The sequence below is a fragment of the Falco biarmicus genome, chromosome 10, assembly GCF_023638135.1.
Source record: "Falco biarmicus isolate bFalBia1 chromosome 10, bFalBia1.pri, whole genome shotgun sequence".
In the NCBI taxonomy this organism is placed as follows: domain Eukaryota; kingdom Metazoa; phylum Chordata; class Aves; order Falconiformes; family Falconidae; genus Falco; species Falco biarmicus.
In genome coordinates this window covers 27,681,982-27,701,529 of record NC_079297.1, presented here as the reverse complement: position 1 = coordinate 27,701,529, position 19,548 = coordinate 27,681,982, and the positions used below count along the sequence as shown (strand labels likewise).

The following is a 19,548-nucleotide window of genomic DNA, read 5'->3' as shown; positions in this document are numbered from 1 at the left end:
ACTGTAAACGAGAAATGAATTTGCCTCATTTCTCTACTTTCATGAATGAAATCTCTCTGGCAGTCTTATTTACCACACTTAATTAGTTTTCCTCTTTTTACATTCCATTTCATTTCATTTCATTACCAGTAAAATTTATGCAAACCTACCCACCGCCAGCGTGTGACGTGTATCGTGGAGGTGTGGGAACCTGCAGCAGATTTGCTGTGGGGGGGTGGAACTTGGTGCCGAGACCTGGCAGAGCTGGACTCCGGTGCTGTAATGGCTGTCTTGACCTTTCCTTGTTACATGCAGCCTCATAGTCAGTTACTCATCTTTACAAAGTCTCAAAATAAACTTTTTTGATAAAGAGGTAAGAATTCAGATCAAAATGTGCAGACTATGCTGTTTTAGTTAACGCTCGTGCTAGATTACCAAACTATTATCCAACGCCAGAAGATGATGCGGTTTGTGCTAAAGGTTTCTTGTCAGTAATCTGAAGATATACCGAAGAAAAAAAAACAACATAGCTTTTGGCTACTCTAGCTTTCTCCAGGCTGGGTTACAGAGAAAGACTGTACAGTAACAAAGAGCTTCCCAAGCAGGCATGACTCCTGCTGGTGCCCGGCGGTGGGAATGGCTCTGGAATTCTTCTGCAGCCTCACAGCACAAGCAGGAGCCCTTCTTGCCCGGCCAGGCCTTCCTCGGCTATCAGCTGATCCTCTGCCCTTCCCAGCCCCTGAAAACAAAGCCAAGGACCCAGCGTCCTGAGAAGGTTTGGGGGATCTGTTAAAAAACCCTATTCTGAGGGGAAAATATCACATCAGGAAACTGCTTTTCTTGTTGATTTCTTTTGCACAACATGTAGTTGCAGAGGTCCAGGCTGCCAGGGCCGCAGCTAACGCAAACCACCCTGAGGTAACAACTGCGGCCCGGGCCGGGTTTCAGCTGTGCAGGGGGCTCTCCTGCGGGCAGCCTGCTTCTGAGAAGAAGGCCGGCCGCTTTCCGTCCGAGTGAAGGGGGGAGCCACGCAGAAGCACTGCTGAAGGCCAAGGCGCTTTCGGGCCGGCGAGGGCATCCCCGCCGGAGCCCGAACCCCATCAACGCAGAACCGCTCCCGCCGGCTGCTTCAGCAAGGCCGTGTTTCGCTCAGGAAAGCGCACGGGAAGCCCGGAGGGCGCTTCGGCAGGGCCACATTTCCCTCAGGAAAGAGCTGGGAAAGCCCGGAGGACGCTTCTGCCCGCCCGCCCGCCACCGAGCCTGAGGCGGCACCGAGCCCGCTCCCTCCCAGCCCGCCGGCTCCCCCGCGGGCCGCCAGGGGGCGCCACAGACCGACTGCAGCAGCCCAGCCGGTGGCAGAAATGCGCTTTATGCCGCGCAGCGCTCGCGCGGGGCAGCGAAGGGGCAGGTCGCGACAGGGCCCTGTCGCGCCGCGTGGAAACGGGCGGGTCCCTGACGGGGGGAGAGCACACACTGACCCAGGACGCCGGACAGCGGGCGCGCACGCCGCCACTTAGCCAGCGCATTACAGCTTCCACGCTGTGGCGGCCGCCGGGAGGTCTGGCGGTCCCCTTGGTGGCCGCTGCGGGGGGTCCCTGCGGGCCCTGGGGACAGAGCCCGGGGTCCGGGAGGCGGCGGCGCGTCCAGCGGTGACAGAGCTAAAGCTGTGCGGGGCCCTGCGCCCCCAGGTGCTGCCGCACCCCCCGGCAGGGAGGGGGATCCCGGCAGGGAGGGGGACCCCCCGCGAGGCTGACACCACCTAGAAGTCATGGAGCGGCATCATTCCCTCAGACACTGCCTGAAGTTGTTTTGACACATGAAATGGAGCAGATTGCTGCCTATTTTTAACCCATGCTAAGGCAATGAGGGGCAAAAAAGAAAAAAAAAATTAAAAAAAATCAGTAAGACAACAGCAGGTGCGTTGGCAGAACAGAGTGAGGTGGGATGAAGGTGCCAGGTGCCAGTGGCAGGGAGGAAGGGTTTCCAGTATTTGTTGGGAAGAAATCCTACTACTTCACTGTGGGCCTACATCTCAGCCCAACAATGTACATAGTTTTTCAGAACCAGCTCGTAACGATGAAAAAGACTCGCAGAAAAATTACTTCTACACAGAAGAGGGTGGTAGTGGAGGTACTGATGGAATGTGAAATAAGACAAATGAGCAGTGGGCTTTTCTTTCCAGGAGGGAGGACTGGTAAGTTACATTGCCACATTTTATCGCTGGAGATGTATTTGGGCAAATCCAACTGGAAAGATCAAATAAACGATGCAAAACTAGTTAAACAACAGTGCACACACCCCACTCAGCAAAAGATCATGGTCTGAATGCCCAAGGAGCAGTGTTAGTAGTGATATCCCTTTCTTTTCCAGGCTTTTGTTTTTCTTTTCTTTTTCTTTGTGGACCACTCACTTTTATGCTTATACCAAAACCGCAGAAACAGCACCACGTTGTGCTGAGCAGACAGCAAATTGTTCATTCCCGGCACAGCCATCTCTTTCACACACAGGACTCCTCCAAGTTCTGTCATATTGCTCTTGATACAGCCAGCTCTGTGACCTCAGCCTCTCCCGCTGCAGCACCAAGCAAGCCCAGAGCGGAGCACGCTGCCAAGTACAGACAGGTAAGGGAAGCAGAGGGAGTTTCTCAGAACAGAAAAATAAGGCAGAATAGCAAACATGTTCTGTGCCCCATTTGATCACTGTTGCTCCCTGCTATGGTAATCTAGAGAGGTTTCCACCAGTTTAAGGAAATTCTGGAGGACTCAAAATGACAGTGCTTTAAGATTGGCCATAGTCCTGCAGATTTATACTACACAGAGCCAATAAGATCTTCCTAAGTACCAAATATCAGTAAAGTCTTAGCTAAAAGCTGGGACTGCCTAAAATGTTCTCAGGCACTTGATCCCCAAAAATGCACCAAATGAGCCAGAAGACCAGGGTTTCAAATACCAGACTGCAATTATTTGGTCTACAACAGATGTCAGCTCAAGACGCAGACTCTCGAGACTGGAAAGCACAACAGCAGAGTCACCACAAAAAAAGTCTTTTTTCTCAATTACTCCTGATAGGAAGTAACGATAAATGAAAACAAATAATGACATGTTTTATTCCAGTGGTCTGCTGGTGGGCCATGCTTTTGATGGATACAAATAAAGCTGCTGCTCCATGACTGTCCCATCACATATCCTCTGCTATCTACCAGTTACACAACTGCTGCTCCCTGCGCACTACCTTCCCACATTCTTACTTCTTACCTCATGCTACACACCAAGATCCTTGTGCTTCTCACCTAATATTTGAAACCAATACAAAAGTTTGTACTGCCCACATTACTCCCAGCCCATTTCACTCGTTCCCAAATAACTCTGGTGCACTCATGCCCTGCATTCCCACCTGGAAATGCAGGTCCTACCATTGTCTTGGACACTGTAGACCATGGAAGCTGTGAACTGCTGCTTCACACAGGAACAAATCAGTGCATGTTAGCTGCTCCTCAGTAACAGGAGGTGGCTAACCTTTCTGTGGAAGAGGGATAACCTGGGGTTTGCCACAACACACCATGTGGATAGATACTACTGCACAGCTGGTCCTACAGTTTGTCATAGCTGTAATTTTGCCTATTTTTAGTTTATATAAAACGTTGAAGAAATCTCATTTCTTACCAAAACTGAAATTGTAAGAAGCAACATCATATATGCATAGTTATGACACACTTTTCACCTTGACTACAGCCTACCAAAACTGTCTGTGGGACTTCATCACTTTCAGCATTCTCCAACCCACTGGGAAACAGGAGTGTTAACCAGCCCAAACACATGATACAAGATCAGATCTTCGACAGGAAAATGCTGCAATCATGCAGGCAGGATCTCTTCAAGAATTCTCCCTTCAAACAATGGGGGGGGTTCTCTCTCCGAGAGTGAAATACTGGTGAAGGGGAAATGACTGAAGAGGTTCCTGTGTTTGAGACCTGCTTCTTGCCTTTACTATGTCCCTCAGTCCTATGGGGAGAGTCACTAAATCTGCATCAACTTCCCAGTTCCTGTAGTCTGTAAATCAGCCAGAACTCCCCTTGACCTTGGTGGGAGGTTTGCATGAATAAAGCCAGCAGAAGAGAGACAGGAATGAAAAATCACATACAAGAGCCTTTTTTTTTTTTTTTTTTTTTTAAAGGAAAAAAGTATTTCTAGCAATGAGAAATCTTTTCTGCTCCTAAGGGCAAACTTTGAAAGTGAAATAACAGTTACATGCGTATAGCCTATTATTTGTTAACAGGTTTCACACAAGTAACTTGCTCAAATCACTTTGAAAACATTTCCTTTAATATAGGAACACAGGAGATAGATTAAAAGAATGTAAGTCTCCTGCTGAATGCCAGAGGCTCTGGAACACTGAACTCAGCACTTTGTAAAATTATCTCCCTTCAAAAGAATTTTCTACTGTACTGATTGAAAAGAAAGGCAGGAGCCAAAGAACACTAGAGAGATTTAAAGTCAATTCCATTACACATCCATATTCATCCTCAAACCAACTCGGGTTTCAAACAGAGCCAGCCACACCTGGCTGCGGGCTGGACAACTGCGGCGCATCAGCTATAGGAGATGCTGCACTGCTGTGGGAATAGGCCACTGAAGGACAACAGACCCCAAAGGAATAGCTGTGGGAGCTACTGCCTCTTGAGCTGGCCTGCACCAGCTTGCTGTGGCCGGTACTGGGGGCAGCAGTAGAGCAGAGGATGGCACCTCTGGCCTCAGGGCACCAAGCTGACCCTCTGTGCCCTAGGCTGGGGCTGCCAGATCAACTCCCCCCAACTCAGGCAAGTCCACCGCTTACAAGGTGGCTTTCAAAGTAAGACTTAGAAATCCAGAGCCAGTACATTTTCAAACTTGCCTGGTCTGTTTCTGCATCCTCGTTCTCTCTAAAACAGAAGTCTAGCTGCTCTCATCCCCCAGCATACCTTTAGCTAGTCCCACTCCTGAGAGTATACACCTTTACCTATGTGCCTATACAGTAACCAGCCTGACAGCACCCTGGCCCTGGCTGTGACCTTTGTAGAACTCTATTTACCCAAAGGCCTCCACCCACCATTTGGTAACCACAATTAGCCCTACGAATACAGAAAACTGTATATAACAGAAAGTTCGGGGAAATTGCTCAACGAATTCTTCACTCAGGTTTCATTTCAATCCTTGGACTAAAAGTTTTCATACCAGTCCACTCTCATTCAAGATGGTGACTGGCTTTGTGACTATCTAGGCATTTCTATCACATCGATCATTGTGTTATACCAGGGCACCAAGCTGCAGGTAGGCTCCAGTTCTCAGGATTTTGTCTGATGTATTTTAAGAACCTCACTGTCAAACACCCCGATACAGGATTTCGGCTTCCTTTCAACTTTCAGCCAAAAGGCTGCATATCGTAATTTGGGCTGCAGTATGAGTAAGCATGTATTCTAATAAGGGAAAGATGAGACCTGAACTTCTCCTAGGCTATGAAGATTGGAGGATTGTGCCATATAGCTCTGGGCATCTCCAGCTTTCCTTGAAGCCTGTGGCAGCAACCCAAGATCTCTCTGGATCAAGCCTTCACTCATTCAGAAAGCAATTCTCCTGGGATTTTCAATAAGGTCTATTTTTCACTCCTGACACTGCTTCTACGCTACTAATGTTAGGATTTCTGCCAAAATATGTCAAACTTCCCTTCTCGTCCTCTTTTTCTCCTTTTTTTTCTTGAAAAAAACCACCACCACAGTGATGGGTTCAGTTGTGAGTTTTTTTGTTTGGGCTTGTGGGTTTTTTTTATAATTGGTTGGTTTGCTTTGCTGTTTTTATATAGCAGCTTTCATAGCCCAGAGTCGGAGTGGTTCAGTGGAGCTAGATCACATACAGCAGCAGCCAAGAAGCATGTTAGAACGCTGCATACCCAAAGCACAGAGCAATAAGCAGTAAGCAACGTGACAAGTCTGAGGATATGTCTATGAGTTCCTTGTCATTGACAAGTTCCTTAGGAAAAACAGACCTCAAGCTGTCAAGAGTGCTAAAACTCCAGGATGGAGAAAAGGCACTGAACTTCTCCTGCTCAAAGGTTGTATTTCCTTCCTCATATCTGTGTTAAGAAACACTGCCAAAACCAATGACTGATGCTGGTACAAGTAGGATAGAAACGAAATGGAGAAGAATAGAGGACTTGCAATGTGAGATTTCAAATCTGCAGTTAAGATTTTTCAGTTCAAATAGTATCAGTTTACACTTCTTAAAAACAGCACCGCCTTCTTAAGAACAAGTAGTTGGCAAAGTTTTAGAGTTAAAAGTGCGTCTTATCATGGTAAATGAAATCAAGTTAAGTAAGTTTCCTTGCTAGAACAAAGTAAACAGGATTCAACGGTTGCCACGAATTACATCAACAAGAAACTGTAGGAAATACAGCTTCAAAAAAGAGTCTGGACCAAACCTTAAGCTGACATAAGTCATCATAGCTTTAAGAAGTTAATTTACTTTAAGCTACTACAAATCTGATTTATGTTGAATATTCCTAGTAGAAGTAATAGACTTGTTTTCTGCATATAAAACCCACCCAAATTAACTTTATTTATTATTATATGTGCTAATTAGTGATACATAAGTCTCAAGCCCTCACTAGATGCAAAATACATATGCTCCATTACAACAGCAGCCTTTTCAGTCGGTAAATATTAAACCATTAAAAAATTATGACTCTTCAGTCATTAACGGCCAGTCAACAGGAAACACTAAATGAGGCCTGCTGGTGTTGTTTTTCTCACTGAATAGTCTGCTTTTGACAACTGACTTTACAAGTGCTCAGTAGAAATGCATGCAAGGCATCCTGCCAGCAGCAGCCAGCAGAATCTACACCCACCTCAGTAGCCCCGTGAGACTCCCTGAGAATTGTTCATGAAGTAAAGGGTAAGACTGGATGCTCTTTACAATTACAATGAGAATTACAATGCAGTGGCCCACTGCAGCACAAGGAACTGATGATGGATGGAGTACCATTCTTTCCTGAGCAACAAGTAAATGAGGCAGATACAATCTCACTTCTAATACAGTTGTCAATTTGTAAGCTAACCTGAAAAATCTTGTGTGAAAGTCACAGCATTATAAAGAAGAGCAGGCACATTAATAATCAGTCTTTCCACTTGTTGCATGTAATACCTGCATTGTTTTGCAAGGATTTAGGCCTTCTAAAAACTTGGTTGCCACTACACAGATGCAGCCTCTAGATATGGTCCCCATTTCTGCCAGGATCATTCACTATATTTTACAGTGCTGTGTCAATTCTTGTTTTTATCAATGTTGCTGTCACTTCCTTTAGAACAAAACTCTAGAAACTGCCAGATTCAACTGATTGTCTTGACATCCCCTGAATTTTTCTTTTCTCATTTTCCTTGCACTGCACTTGCTGTTGTCTCTCCATTGTTTTCATTATGATATCATACTTACAGCTTAGCTAGGGAACATGCTGTCTTATTAAGCTGAGGAAAAGGATAAAGCAAAACCATTTTTATTATAGCAATATAACAAGCGTTAAACAATTCAGGTTTTCTACAATATTACTCGTCAGGCCTGTGCTGGGCCATCCTGAGGAAAACTGACCATTGCCTTACATCACACCATGTTCCTGGGACTCTCAGGAAAGCCACGCTTCAACAAATAACACACCTTATTTCCCTGCTGCATACACCCAGCTCCAAGGCTTTTTCCACATTACTTTAACCTAGGTTCCTTTCTCATATTGCGTATCACCACTCAACTTTTTCCACCAGCTTAAGCTACATCTCATTTTATTTTCTGTCTGTGGAACCCATCCAAGACATAATCCGCTCTAGGGAAAGAACAGCATCATTGAAATCATCTTGCTTTCTAAAGAAACTTCTGGCCTCTGGACCTAATCCAGTTGCCACTGTTGATGTCAGAATGGGATTTGGGGCCACAGGAATATAGAGAGTCTATATCCAACTTCATATTCTCTTTAAGTCCTTTTGCACTATCCTTTGTCGAAATCATTTCTAAAGCATCCATATTTACCCATCTGTGAGTTTTATTTACTCACTTGAGGTACTCAGAAAGGCTTGGTTCAAGTTAGGCTAATATTATGATGAACTACCAAGAATACAAAAGAAAAATGTTTAGAAATGGGTTAAAGATACAAATAAATGTCTTAAGGTAATAATACAAAAGTTCAGAAGTAAAGCTTTGGGAATGTTTTCTGCAGAGAGTTAGATCTCCACTGGACAGAAGAAGCTGGAGAACATAATAATTTCACAGCTTCAGTTCAGTAAGGATTTCATTATACTTGAAGAGTTAATTACACTTCTTATATATAGATTCATAGCCACATATTTAAACCCTTATCTGAATACGTCTGTGTTGTAAAAGCTGAAACTAACTACTGATCCTACAAACAGGACAGGTAAAATGGATTGCCTGTTCAGCACGTTTATAGGACAGACTTCAAAATCAAACAATTTCATGGTAATACTGGAAATGCTGAAAGTTCTGTTGATTCCAAGGCTGAGAATTCCTTTGTCCTCATTCTAATCTGCCAAAACATCTTCCTGCAATAATACATCCTGATTTTATCATCTTTCACTTCAGGGTGGTTTCTGACACTTTTAGAAAGCTCCCTGCAATGCATTTCCCTGGAGAAAAGGATGTCACTATATCTAAACACAGAAAAGTTTCATACACAATATACAGACAATGATGTTTGCACACAAATCTTTTGATTCTTAGAAATTTCGGAGTGAATGTGTTTGTAAGGCAGTAGAATGAGACACTTCATACTCACAGACAGGAATGTACGTCACTAACTGTTCTCCAGCTCAAATAATATATCATTAAATTCAACCCCTCTCTTTGTACCTGCAAGAATTGCCCTACAGAAGTGGAGTGCATAAGTATACCTGTGAGCACATGTGAGCCAGACATGTTTTCCAAAACGTAACGCCAGGGTTGGTCTCTTTCTTCACGGCAGTTACGTTAAGGAACCATGTTACTCACATTGCCAGCATGAAAACAGATGTTTGCTTCATGCCTAACTAATGTTTCCAGCTATCGGCACTCTAGAGCCAGCTCCCAGTGAAACCTGTCAGGAGTTTTTTCATCAATCCCGGCAGACAGAGCAGCTCCTCTACCTGGCCTGTACAGAACAAACAGCAGGAGAACATTTCACTAACCATCACCCCCATTAAGGCCAGAAAGCTCAAGTCCCTTCCGTACCTATAAAACTGATCTGAAAAAGGACATCTGAGTGCCTATATGGGAAACCATATCACCACGCTGCTTACTTACTCAGAAGGAAGGTATATTCTAATGGATATTCACAAATTGGTAGGAGGGGAGGAAAACCAGCAGGAATATTTTGGCCCTGAAGTAGTTAAAAGCCTTCCTGATAAATCTCAACAAGATAATGAATGACCCAGTACATCTGCTTTGAGCTTAATGGTCAAAACTGAAGAAACAATTACTGTGAGAGCCTCAAACATTTTCTCAAGGGTAAAAGAACTGTTTAATGTGAAAGCAAAGAAGCTACAAGTGCTAAATATTTAAGTGTCATATTTGCATTGAGCATCATAGAATGGTTTGGGTTTGAAGGGGCCTTAAAGATCACCTAGTTCCAAATGCTGCTGCCATGGGCAGGGACACCTTCCACTAGGCCAGGCTGCTCGAAGCTCCATCCAACCTGGCCTTGAACACTGCCAGGGCAACCTGCTCTAGTGCCTCACCACCCCCATAGAGAAGAATTTCTTCCAAATACCTAAATCTACCCTCTTTCAGCACAAAGCCATTCCCCTTTGTCCTATTACTACATGACCTCATAAAAAGTCCCTCTCCAGCTTTCTTGGAAGGCCCTTTAGGTGCTGGAAGGCTGCTATAAGGGTTACAAGGAGCCTTCTCTTCTCCAGGCTGAACAGTGCCAGCTCCCCCAGCCCATCTTCACAGGAGAGGTGCTCCAGCCCTCTGGTCATCTTCATGGCCCTCCTCTGGACTCACTCCAACAGGTCTATGTCATTCTTATGCTGGGAGCCCAGAGCTGAATGCAGTACTCCAGGGTGGGTCTCACAAGAGCAGAGGGGGAGAGTCATCTCCTTTGACCTGCTGGTCACACTTCTTTTGATGCAGCCCAGGACAGGGCTGGCTTTTGGGGCTGCCATCACACATTGCTGGGACATGTTGAGATTCTCAACCACCAACAGCCTCAAGTCCTTCTCCTCAGGGCTGCTCTCAATCCATTCTCTGCCCAGCCTGTGTTTGTGCTTGGGATTGCCCTGATCCACATGCAGGACCTTGCACTTGGCCCTGCTGAACTCAATGAGGTTTGTATGGGCCCACCTCTCCAGCCTGTCAATGTCCCTGTGGATGGCATCCCTTCCCTCTGGCACATCAACTGTGCCACACAGCTTGGTGTCATTGGCAAACTTGCCGAGGGTGCACTCAACCCCAGTGTCCACGTCAGCAACAGAGATGTTAGACAGCCTCAGCCCCAGTATGGACCCCTGAGGAACACCACTCATCAACACTCTCTACTCGGACATCGAGGAGCTAACCACAACTCTTTGAGTGCAACCATCCAGTCAATTCCTTATCCACTGAGTGGTCCACCTGTCTAATCCATGTGTCTCCAGTTTAGAGGCAAGGACGTCATGTGAGGCAGGGTCAAATGCTTTGCTCAAGTCCAGGTAGATGACGTCAGCTGCTCCTCCCTCATCCACCAACACTGTAACCCTGTTGTAGAAGGCCACCAAATTTGTCAGGCACGATTTGCCCTTAGTGAAGCCATGCTGGCTGTCACCAATCACCTCCTCATTTTCCATGTGCTTTAGCATAGTTTCCAGGAGGATCTGCTCCATGATCTTGCTGGGCACAGAGGCAGAGTTAAGGCTGACCACCCTGTAGTTCTCCAGGTCTTCTTTATTTCCCTTTTTAAAAACGGGATCTATGTTTCCCCTTTTCCAGTCTGTAGGAACTTCATTGAACTGCCACAACTTCTCAAATACGATGGATAGTGGCTTAGCAACTTCATCCGCCAGTCCCTCAGGACCTGTGGATGTACCTCGTCAGGTCCCATGGACTTGTGCACCTTCAGGTTCCTTAGATGATCTCAAACCTGATCCTCTCCTACAGCAGGCGGTTCTTCATTCTCTGAGTCCCTGCCTTTGCCTTCTGTGACTTGAGTGGCGTGGCTGGAGCACTTGTCAGTGAAGACTGAGGCAAAACAAGTCACTGAATACCTCAGCCTTCTCCATCTCCCGGGTGACTGGGTCTCCTGTTTCCTTCTGGAGAGGGCCCACATTTCCCCTAGTCTTCCTTTTATCACCAATGTACCTATAGAAGCTTTTATTTTTGCCCTTGATGTCCCTGGACAGATTTAATTCTATCAGGGCTTTAGCTTTCCTAACCTGATCCCTGGCTGCTTGGACAACTTCTCTGTATCCCTTTTTGATAATTTTTGATCAATGAAGACTAAGTATTCAAGCTAAGACTAAGCTATTAGGAATAGTTCAAAACCATTTTCAAAATACATTTAACTTTTTTTGGAGAAAGAGGGTTATAGCCATCATTTGAATCTAATCTTTCTCATATTTTCCCCCAAAGCATGCTAGTGCATCTCCACTGACTGACTTAGAATCAAAGCTTTGTATCTCTTTTATGCACATTATAAGGAAAAAAGTTGTTTTCTACTCTGCTCAATTATTTTTGTTCTCCTTCATTTATACTAAACATCATTCAGTAAGAAAAGAAAATCTGAGGTGTAAGGTGTAGAGGCAGAGGCATTCTTTTCCATCCTAAGAATCGTAGGCACATAACAAACAAAACCAATTTGTTAAAGACTTGGGTCAAAGATGAGAAGCTGGAAATCTGTATTCTTAGTACTGATCTTTGCTGTGCCCCTAACTTGCTGCATGGCATTGGTTAAGCCTTCAAGGCAGGGACAGTCTCTTCCCATGCATTTGCATCACATCTAGCACATCAAGACTTCCAGGCTGTACTGTAATACAAATATACATCATTATAATTTTCTTTAATGGTAGTCTATAGGTGTACCTGCATTTTCAAAGCACTGCAGAAGTTTTTACCCATGTAGCCCCCACTGACTTCACGGGAAGAGTTTCTTCCTGACATACCTGTTTGTAGTTTGGGTGTGTGCACGTTAAAAAGAAGTAGTTGGATAAAGTAATCAAAGCAGTATAACACAGCGTTGGCAGCTATTATCCAAGCAGACCACACCACAGTCTTCCCAAATGGATCACACTAGCACGTAAGTGTCACCAGTGATGCGAAGCAAATAATTACTCCAAATTTTGTACTGGTTGCACAGGTGACATTCAGAAGCAAGACAGTACATGTCAGATGCAAGAATACTGAAGGAAGCGGATCAAGAGTTTGCAGACCTTATAGCTCACACAAGTAGATCAAGAGTTCATTACCCTTCTCTTAGAAGTCATCTTTATCAAAAGCGCCGGTTCCTTCAGCGGCTTCAACAGAAAACCAGAAAGTAAGCTTTCTCTCATGTCTAAAGCTGTTCAGATACAAACTGAACAACCTTCTTTCAAATGAAAGTCTCAAGCCTACCAACTGTTTTGACTAAAGCCTGGATACTCCTGCTAATAGAGAGGTAGTTTTTCAAGTGCTTCATTCTGTGCATGCTAACTAGGGATGATTTGGTTATTCACAACATGATTTGTTTATTCAGCTTTATACTTTCAGGAAAAACTAGGTACAAAAGACAAAAGAACCCATGAGAGACCTGTAAGCTCAAGTAGCCCCTTCCACTGTTCATATATCTGTAAAGGCAGGCTAGCGCTGCAGAAGTCTGTTAACATTACCAGTCCAATTACGTTCTAGGATTTCATCAATGTCGAGGCAAAACGTTAGAAAGCAACAAGTTTACGGGACCAACAGCCAAACCTCACAAAAATAAGGTTAACAGAAACACAGGAAGAGAAGCCGGGAAAGCAGCATTGCTGTTCTGCATCACAACAAAGAATAACTTCTCCAGACAGGGATGGCTCAATAGATTACCAGTTGCAGCCTGCCTTCACTCATCTCACTTAGACTGTGTTCTTTTGAAATGTAACCTCAGGAAAAATAAGTAAATTGTCCTGAGCGTGATCTAAAAAGTAAAAGCAACTTCACTGTGGAAAAAAAGAAAAATATCCTGAATCTGAATCCTACACTTTTTTCCACTTAAATGCCTTTGAAAGAAATTAATTCTGTCTCTCAAATACAGTTTTCTAAGATTTCCTCCACTTTCCTGCTATAGGAATTGTGGAAGCAGGAAATACATTTTTATTTATTTGTTTTAGATTCAAAGTATTCAAGATAAAGTCTTACACCATTTTATTTATTAAAAATATCAGGGCTGCAATTTCATCCTGTTAGCTCAGCTCAAAATAAAAACAGACTAAAAAAAGAAACAGGTGCAACACTATCCAACCCTGTAATGGGAAATGCTGTTCTTATCATGAAAGATATGGTAATTTACTTGCACATCTCAACAAAAAGGAAGGAAGAGAAAGAACTTCATGGGAAATACCAGAACACAGCTGATTTCCCATCATTTGTAATTCTACTGCAATGGTAAAAATAAACTGTTCTATACCTGGGCTTGGACTTTTCAACACAGCCTGAAATGTTAAGCTCATAAATCTCCTTTAGGCAGTTAGGTGGCTGTTAAAGAGTATATTCAGCTTTGAATTTTTGCAACTCATAAAAGAAATCAAAGAAATATATGCCATGAAGTGATGTTCTAGACAGCATTCTGTCAAGGAGTACCGTGTTTCAGAAACAGAGCCTGCTGACAGCTCTGCATTGATAGAGCAGTATAGGAACAGCCTCTGGATTACAGCAGATCATGTTTATTACATTTTTAAGCTTTAAATCGTGCAACATGCTTGACTCAGAAATTACAGCAGACCTCATATATCACTGTTCTGCGGGGAAGGGAATGAAGAGAGCTGTCTTTCCCTCCAATTTGATATTTTAATGACACAGCCTTTCTGCACGTCACTGCTGAGGCTTGCAGGTTTGCAGGCACAGTCAACTGAAGTAGGAGACTTGACTTCACCAGGCAGGAGATGTCTGAAGTAGCCTGTATGCCACCGTCTTCTGCTGCCTCACCCGAGATACAGAATATATTGACTGTTGAGATTGCACTTTCATTTCATCACTGCCTGGAGTCGTTGAACTAAAGCATTCCTCATCTCCCTTTCTCATGGAATAATTAAAAGAAGGAGAGAAGGAGAGGAAGGAGGCAGAGCACTAGGCAGTCAAGTTCAGTGACTAATGGCACCAGAGTGAAGGAACCTGATTTGCTTCATGACACTGCTATGGCCTTGCTATATAACCTTAGGTGAGGCACTTGACTCCTTAATGTCATAGCATTCTCATCTGTAAAAATGAGATAATAACATCACCTTCCTCTGTAGGATGCTTTAAGATCCTTGGAGGAAAGGCAAAGAATTGCCCACATTCAGTCACCTTTTGGGATTCAGCCTTGCAGGGCCCAAACTTTGCTTCAGATAGGTGTTTACGTGCTTAAGCTTGTGAACTTTTGATGCTTTGGTGGCAGTTTCCTGAGTCTGCAGACAGCCTGAAACAAAATTCCTGAGAGTTAAACTTGGGATCTAACAATGTAAATTTCTAACGCCAGCTTTTTAACCATGGATTATATATACACACTCATCCGATAGGCTTATCCTACCAAAGTCAGGTACCTGGTTGCCTCCTTAATCTTACTGCCTCCAAATTGCCAACATCTTTGTCCTCTCTCCGGCAACACTGCCTTGGGGGCTCCACTGGGGAGGCAGAGCCACTTTTCCATACACAGAGATGTGGTCAAGGAAAGACAGAACCATCACCTGCCAATTTCATCGCACAAAGCCAGGCTGGGATGCTGGATAGATACAGGCAGTCAGACAAGTTGGAGCAGCCTGACCTGTGGGGAGCATAAGATGTCTCTTCACATCACACCCTGCTCTTTCTGTATTGTTTTTGCCAGAACAAAGTAGGTACAGACATTCCCATAGGAAATACATGTAAAATGAGATCAAAACTAAATGGGAAAGGCAAGGAACCACCGTAAAGGAATCAGACAATTTCTCACTGCCTCATTAACCCCTTTGCTGCACCTGATTCTGCAGAAGACAACAAGGAATGGTCTTTCTTGCCAAGTTTCTGCCAGCCTGATGAGAGCAATGAAACTTTTCTTTGCCTGCTCTTGTGGAGCGTTCGGGGTATTTTTCATCTTGAACCTTTCAGAGGCAAAGCTGAACTGTACAGTCCCATTTCACATGCCATTCCTGTCCAACACCTTACCACGCTGCCAGGGCAGTGCGAGCTGTTGGGTTTGTCCCAGCGTCCTTACGATGCCCTTTGCTAAGGCCATTTTGTTCTCTGACAGGACTGCTGTCGGCAACTGGACCCACCGGCCTCTGCCCTGGGGTGAACGATGCTTTTAGGTATAATCCATGCACTGAACAAAAAGACTGCATCTTGGGAATAACCTTGTATCAGGAAACGCTTCACTCTATACCAAAAAAAGCAGAGCGATCTAGCACTTCTGATACATTGTGAGAGCAAAACGGCTTGCCCCTGAAATGGGCAGCGACAGACTTTACCATTGGATAGGAATAGGCAACTTCAATGGAAGGCAGCTGGGGTGAGGAAGCCAAATTCAGTCTGTTACCAACACCCCTGCCTTGTGTGCCCTTATTGCAACACGCAGTGGCCACCTCAGTTTGGAATCATTTAACCTGCAGTAATACAGGAAAGGGGCATTAACAGCAGGCACATGATCCGCGTGATCTCCGGCTCCAGGAATGCTGGCGTTCGGTGGTCCCTCAGCCCACTTCCTCACCAGCCGGGAGGCCGCACGGCAGAAACCACTGTCGCAATTAGCTGCCTTACGCAGCCAGAGCAGAAGGCAGGCTGCCCTCCCCAGAACTAGTCCTTCCACGTAAATACGGGAGAAGCTAGCGCAGCAGCTGCCCACACCGAGCCCGTGTACTTTAGGGGAAAAGGGGGTGTTGGGCTGCGTAATTGTCAACCCGCTACTGTGCATGCCCCAGCTTCATTGTTTTGAACAGCAGTATTACAGCGGTCAGGCTACAACACTGCAACTCCGTTCTGTTCCACTGGCTGGAACACAAACCTTATTCACGCAAAAGTCCTCTCTGCACGGTGTGCCAGTTTTGTTGGCTCCAAAAATCCCCTGGAAGGTGCAGCTCAGCCCTCAGGTTTTAGAGGGTGCACCCCCTTTACCCACTGTAGTACCTCCTAGCCACGCAGCAAAGCAGAGGTCTGTGAACCCCGCAATGCAATCGTCCTGTGAAAATCAGTGCCGCAACCCTGCGTTTTATTACCCTTTTTTTTTACACCTCCTCCTCGTTTTAATCCGCACTCGGAGACCAATCCTGTTCCCATCAAAGCGCACGGCAAGCTCCCATTAAAATCTGGCTCAGCTAGTATTTTAATAACACTTAGACGTTCCCGTCCTTTGCATATTTCATCTGCGAAGTGCTTTACAAACATGAACTTCCTAATTACAGGCAGGCGATGGACTAAAACTGGAAATTCCTCACTAGTCCTGGCTTTTGCTTTGAAGCTCCAGGATTTGCTCCTGTCCCTCGGCACTTTGGAAGATCCCTCGACGCCGCTCCTTCACGGCGGAGGCAGGGCGGGGAGAAGGACACCGCGGCGACGGCGACCTGCCTTGAAGTTTCCGCGCCGGCGGAGTGCGGCGCGGAGCTGCCCGGGGGCCGGCGGCGGCCGCCGGGGCGTGAGCCGCGGGGGGCGCCCACGTGGTGGGAGAGGAAAACCCGGCGGCGGCGGCGGCGGGGCCCGGCAGAGCGCGGGCGGCGGGGAGCGGGGCGCCGCAGCGGGCCGGGCCCCTCCCGGCGGACCGGCGCACCGGGCAGGAAGGGGTGGGGCGGCCGGCGGAGCGCACGGGCGGGGTGCCGCGGGCGGGCGTCCCGGCCATGCTGAAGCCGGGCGGGCAGGCGGCGCCGCGCCTCCGTTGAGCGCTCCCCATGGAGCAGCTGCCCCGCCAGCCCTGAGCCGGCGGCCCCGGCCGGCCGCCCGCAGCCGCCCCCGATGGAGCCCGAGGAGCGGAAGATCTCGGTGTGGATCTGCCAGGAGGAGAAGCTGATCTCCGGGCTCTCCCGGCGGACCACCTGCTCGGACGTGGTGCGGGTGCTGCTGGAGGACAGCCACCACCGGCGGCAGCGGCCGGCGCTGCCCGAGCCCGGCGGCGGGATGCTGTCGGGGCCGCCGCACTCCTACTGCATCGTGGAGAAGTGGCGCGGCTTCGAGCGGATCCTGCCCAACAAGACGAAGATCCTGCGGCTCTGGGTGGCGTGGGGGGACGAGCAGGACAACGTGCGCTTCGTGCTGGTGCGCAGCGAGGCCTCGCTGCCCAACGCGGGGCCGCGCAGCGCCGAGGCGCGGGTGGTGCTCAGCAAGGAGCGCCCCGGCCACGGCCTGGGGGCGGCCCGCGCCAGCCTGGCGCTCACGCAGGAGCGGCAGCGGCGGGTGGTGAGGAAAGCCTTCCGCAAGCTGGCCAAGATCAACAAGAAGCGGCAGCAGCCGCTGGCCCGGGAGGCCTCGTCGGCGGAGAGGATGGAGACGCTGGTGCACCTGGTGCTCTCGCAGGACCACACCATCCGGCAGCAGATCCAGCGGCTCCGCGAGCTGGACCGCGAAATCGACAGGTACGAGGCCAAGATCCACCTGGACCGCATGAAGCGGCACGGCGTCAACTACGTACAGGACACCTACCTGGTGGGGGCGGCCGGCGGCGGGGAGCCGGAGCCGGTCCGGGAGACACAGCCCGCCGCCGGCCGCCCCGAGGAGGACTACGCCAGGAAGTGCGAGGAGGTGCTGCAGCTGCAGGAGCAGCGGGCGCAGCAGGAGGAGCTGCTGGAGCACCTGGCCGCCGAGATCCAGGAGGAGCTCAACGAGCGCTGGATGAAGCGGCGGCGGGAGGAGCTGGAGCTGGCGGCGGGGCCCGGCCTGGCCGAGACGGACTGCGACACCACGGAGCTGAGCGGCGGCGGCGAGGGCGAGCTGCACTTGGAGCACGAGCGGGTGAAGACCCAGCTGAGCACCAGCCTCTACATCGGCCTCAAGCTGAGCACGGACCTGGAGGCCGTCAAAACCGACCTGGACTACACGCAGCGGGCGTGGGAGGACAAGGAGCGGGAGCTGCAGCGCCTGCTGGAGACGCTGGGCACCCTGGACGTGGCGGCCGAGGCGCCGGCGGAGCCGCGGGGGGCGGCGGGCGGGGGACGGCCGGCGGCGGGGGGCAGCGCGGCCGGCTGGGTGGAGCAGGCGCGGGCGCTGCGCAAGGACCGCGCCGACAACGACGAGGACTCGGACACGGGGCTGAGCTCCATGCACAGCCAGGACTCGGACTCGCTGCCCGTCTGCGAGTCCCTCGTCTAGCGCCCGGGCTGCGGGCGGGCGGGCGCCCCGGGAGCCGGTGCGGGGCTGCGGGCGGGCGGCCCGGCCGCCGCGGGAGGCAAGCACACGGAGGAGCCGTCTGCCTTGCAGCTCGGGAGCTGAAACTTGTTCTGACTCGCCCTCCGCGGGCAGCGCTTAGGCTGGCTCGCCGGTGCTTTTATCTAAGGAAGAGAAACCCGCAGCATGTTTGTGTTTCATTCACGTCTGGCACCGCTCGCTCCTCAAACCCCGCCGCCTGCTGCCCGCCGGTTCTCCTGCCGGGCCTGTTCATCCTTGGGGCTGCCCAGCACCTGCCCGCCGCAGCGCAGGCTGCCCCCCGGCCAGCGCCGGGCGAGCGGGCGGCCGGCACAGGGGCCAGCAGTTATCGCCCTCACAGCTTCTCAGCGAAGTCAGGTGGCGGGTCATACTGCCTGTCACTTACAGATACACCCGGCGCCTTCACGGGCAAAAAGTTACTGAGACTAAAGCTGCTGATCTTTTAAACGCTACGGAAGAAAAGAGGGGTCACAGTACCCCTGAAACGACACTGGGCTCGCCCAGGGCGCAAACTTTCAGCAGGTACTGCAGTTCCTTTTGGCAACGAAAAGGGGTGATAAATCACTTTTTTAAAAGAAAAAAAAAAAGAACAAACTAAAACTACAGATTAACATGTATTTGCTCTGCGTAGTGCTTTTTCTTATGCATAGATAAGAGTGCTTTGTTTAAAGGCATACTAAGAAATCTATTAGTGTCCATGTTTGTTTGACAGGCACTGAAAGTAATTAGTGTCTCTATGTACACAGCCTTCACCTACAGCTTTTTCACTAGGCTAGCTGATATTTGGCTGAGCTTGGTTGTAGATAAACAAAGTACAGAATCGGCTTGAGCTACCGTTTTTAATAGCACAGTTCATATCAGGCCAAGAGATGCAACGATAAAAGCATGACTCAAGCCCTACCTGCACTACAGCTTGATCTTTTCAGTTATTCCAATAAAAAAATATGGCATCAGCTGTAACATGCATTTCACTTAACTGCCAAACCTTCCTCTGCAGCTTAACTTACTGAAAAACCTGCTCTTACAATAAGAGATGTTAAGGATTCTTGTA

The 19,548-nt window shown here is 48.1% G+C and overlaps 1 protein-coding gene and 1 long non-coding RNA gene across 2 annotated transcripts in view; one reads left to right on the top strand and one right to left on the bottom strand.

Annotated features, from left to right (window-relative positions):
* The window catches only part of LOC130155881 (uncharacterized), a 151,893-nt gene that overhangs the window by 36,044 nt on the left and 96,301 nt on the right, over positions 1-19,548 (bottom strand). The window lies entirely within an intron of this gene.
* On the top strand, positions 16,968-18,550 carry RASSF10 (Ras association domain family member 10). The gene has a single exon (XM_056353705.1). It carries the CDS (start codon positions 17,094-17,096, stop codon positions 18,441-18,443), a length of 1,350 nt encoding a protein of 449 aa, XP_056209680.1. The 5' UTR covers positions 16,968-17,093; the 3' UTR covers positions 18,444-18,550.

What these genes read in the sequence shown, in the direction of transcription:
- RASSF10 (XM_056353705.1), top strand. Translation starts at nt 17,094, where the DNA reads ATGGAGCCCGAGGAGCGGAAGATCTCGGTGTGGATCTGCCAGGAGGAG.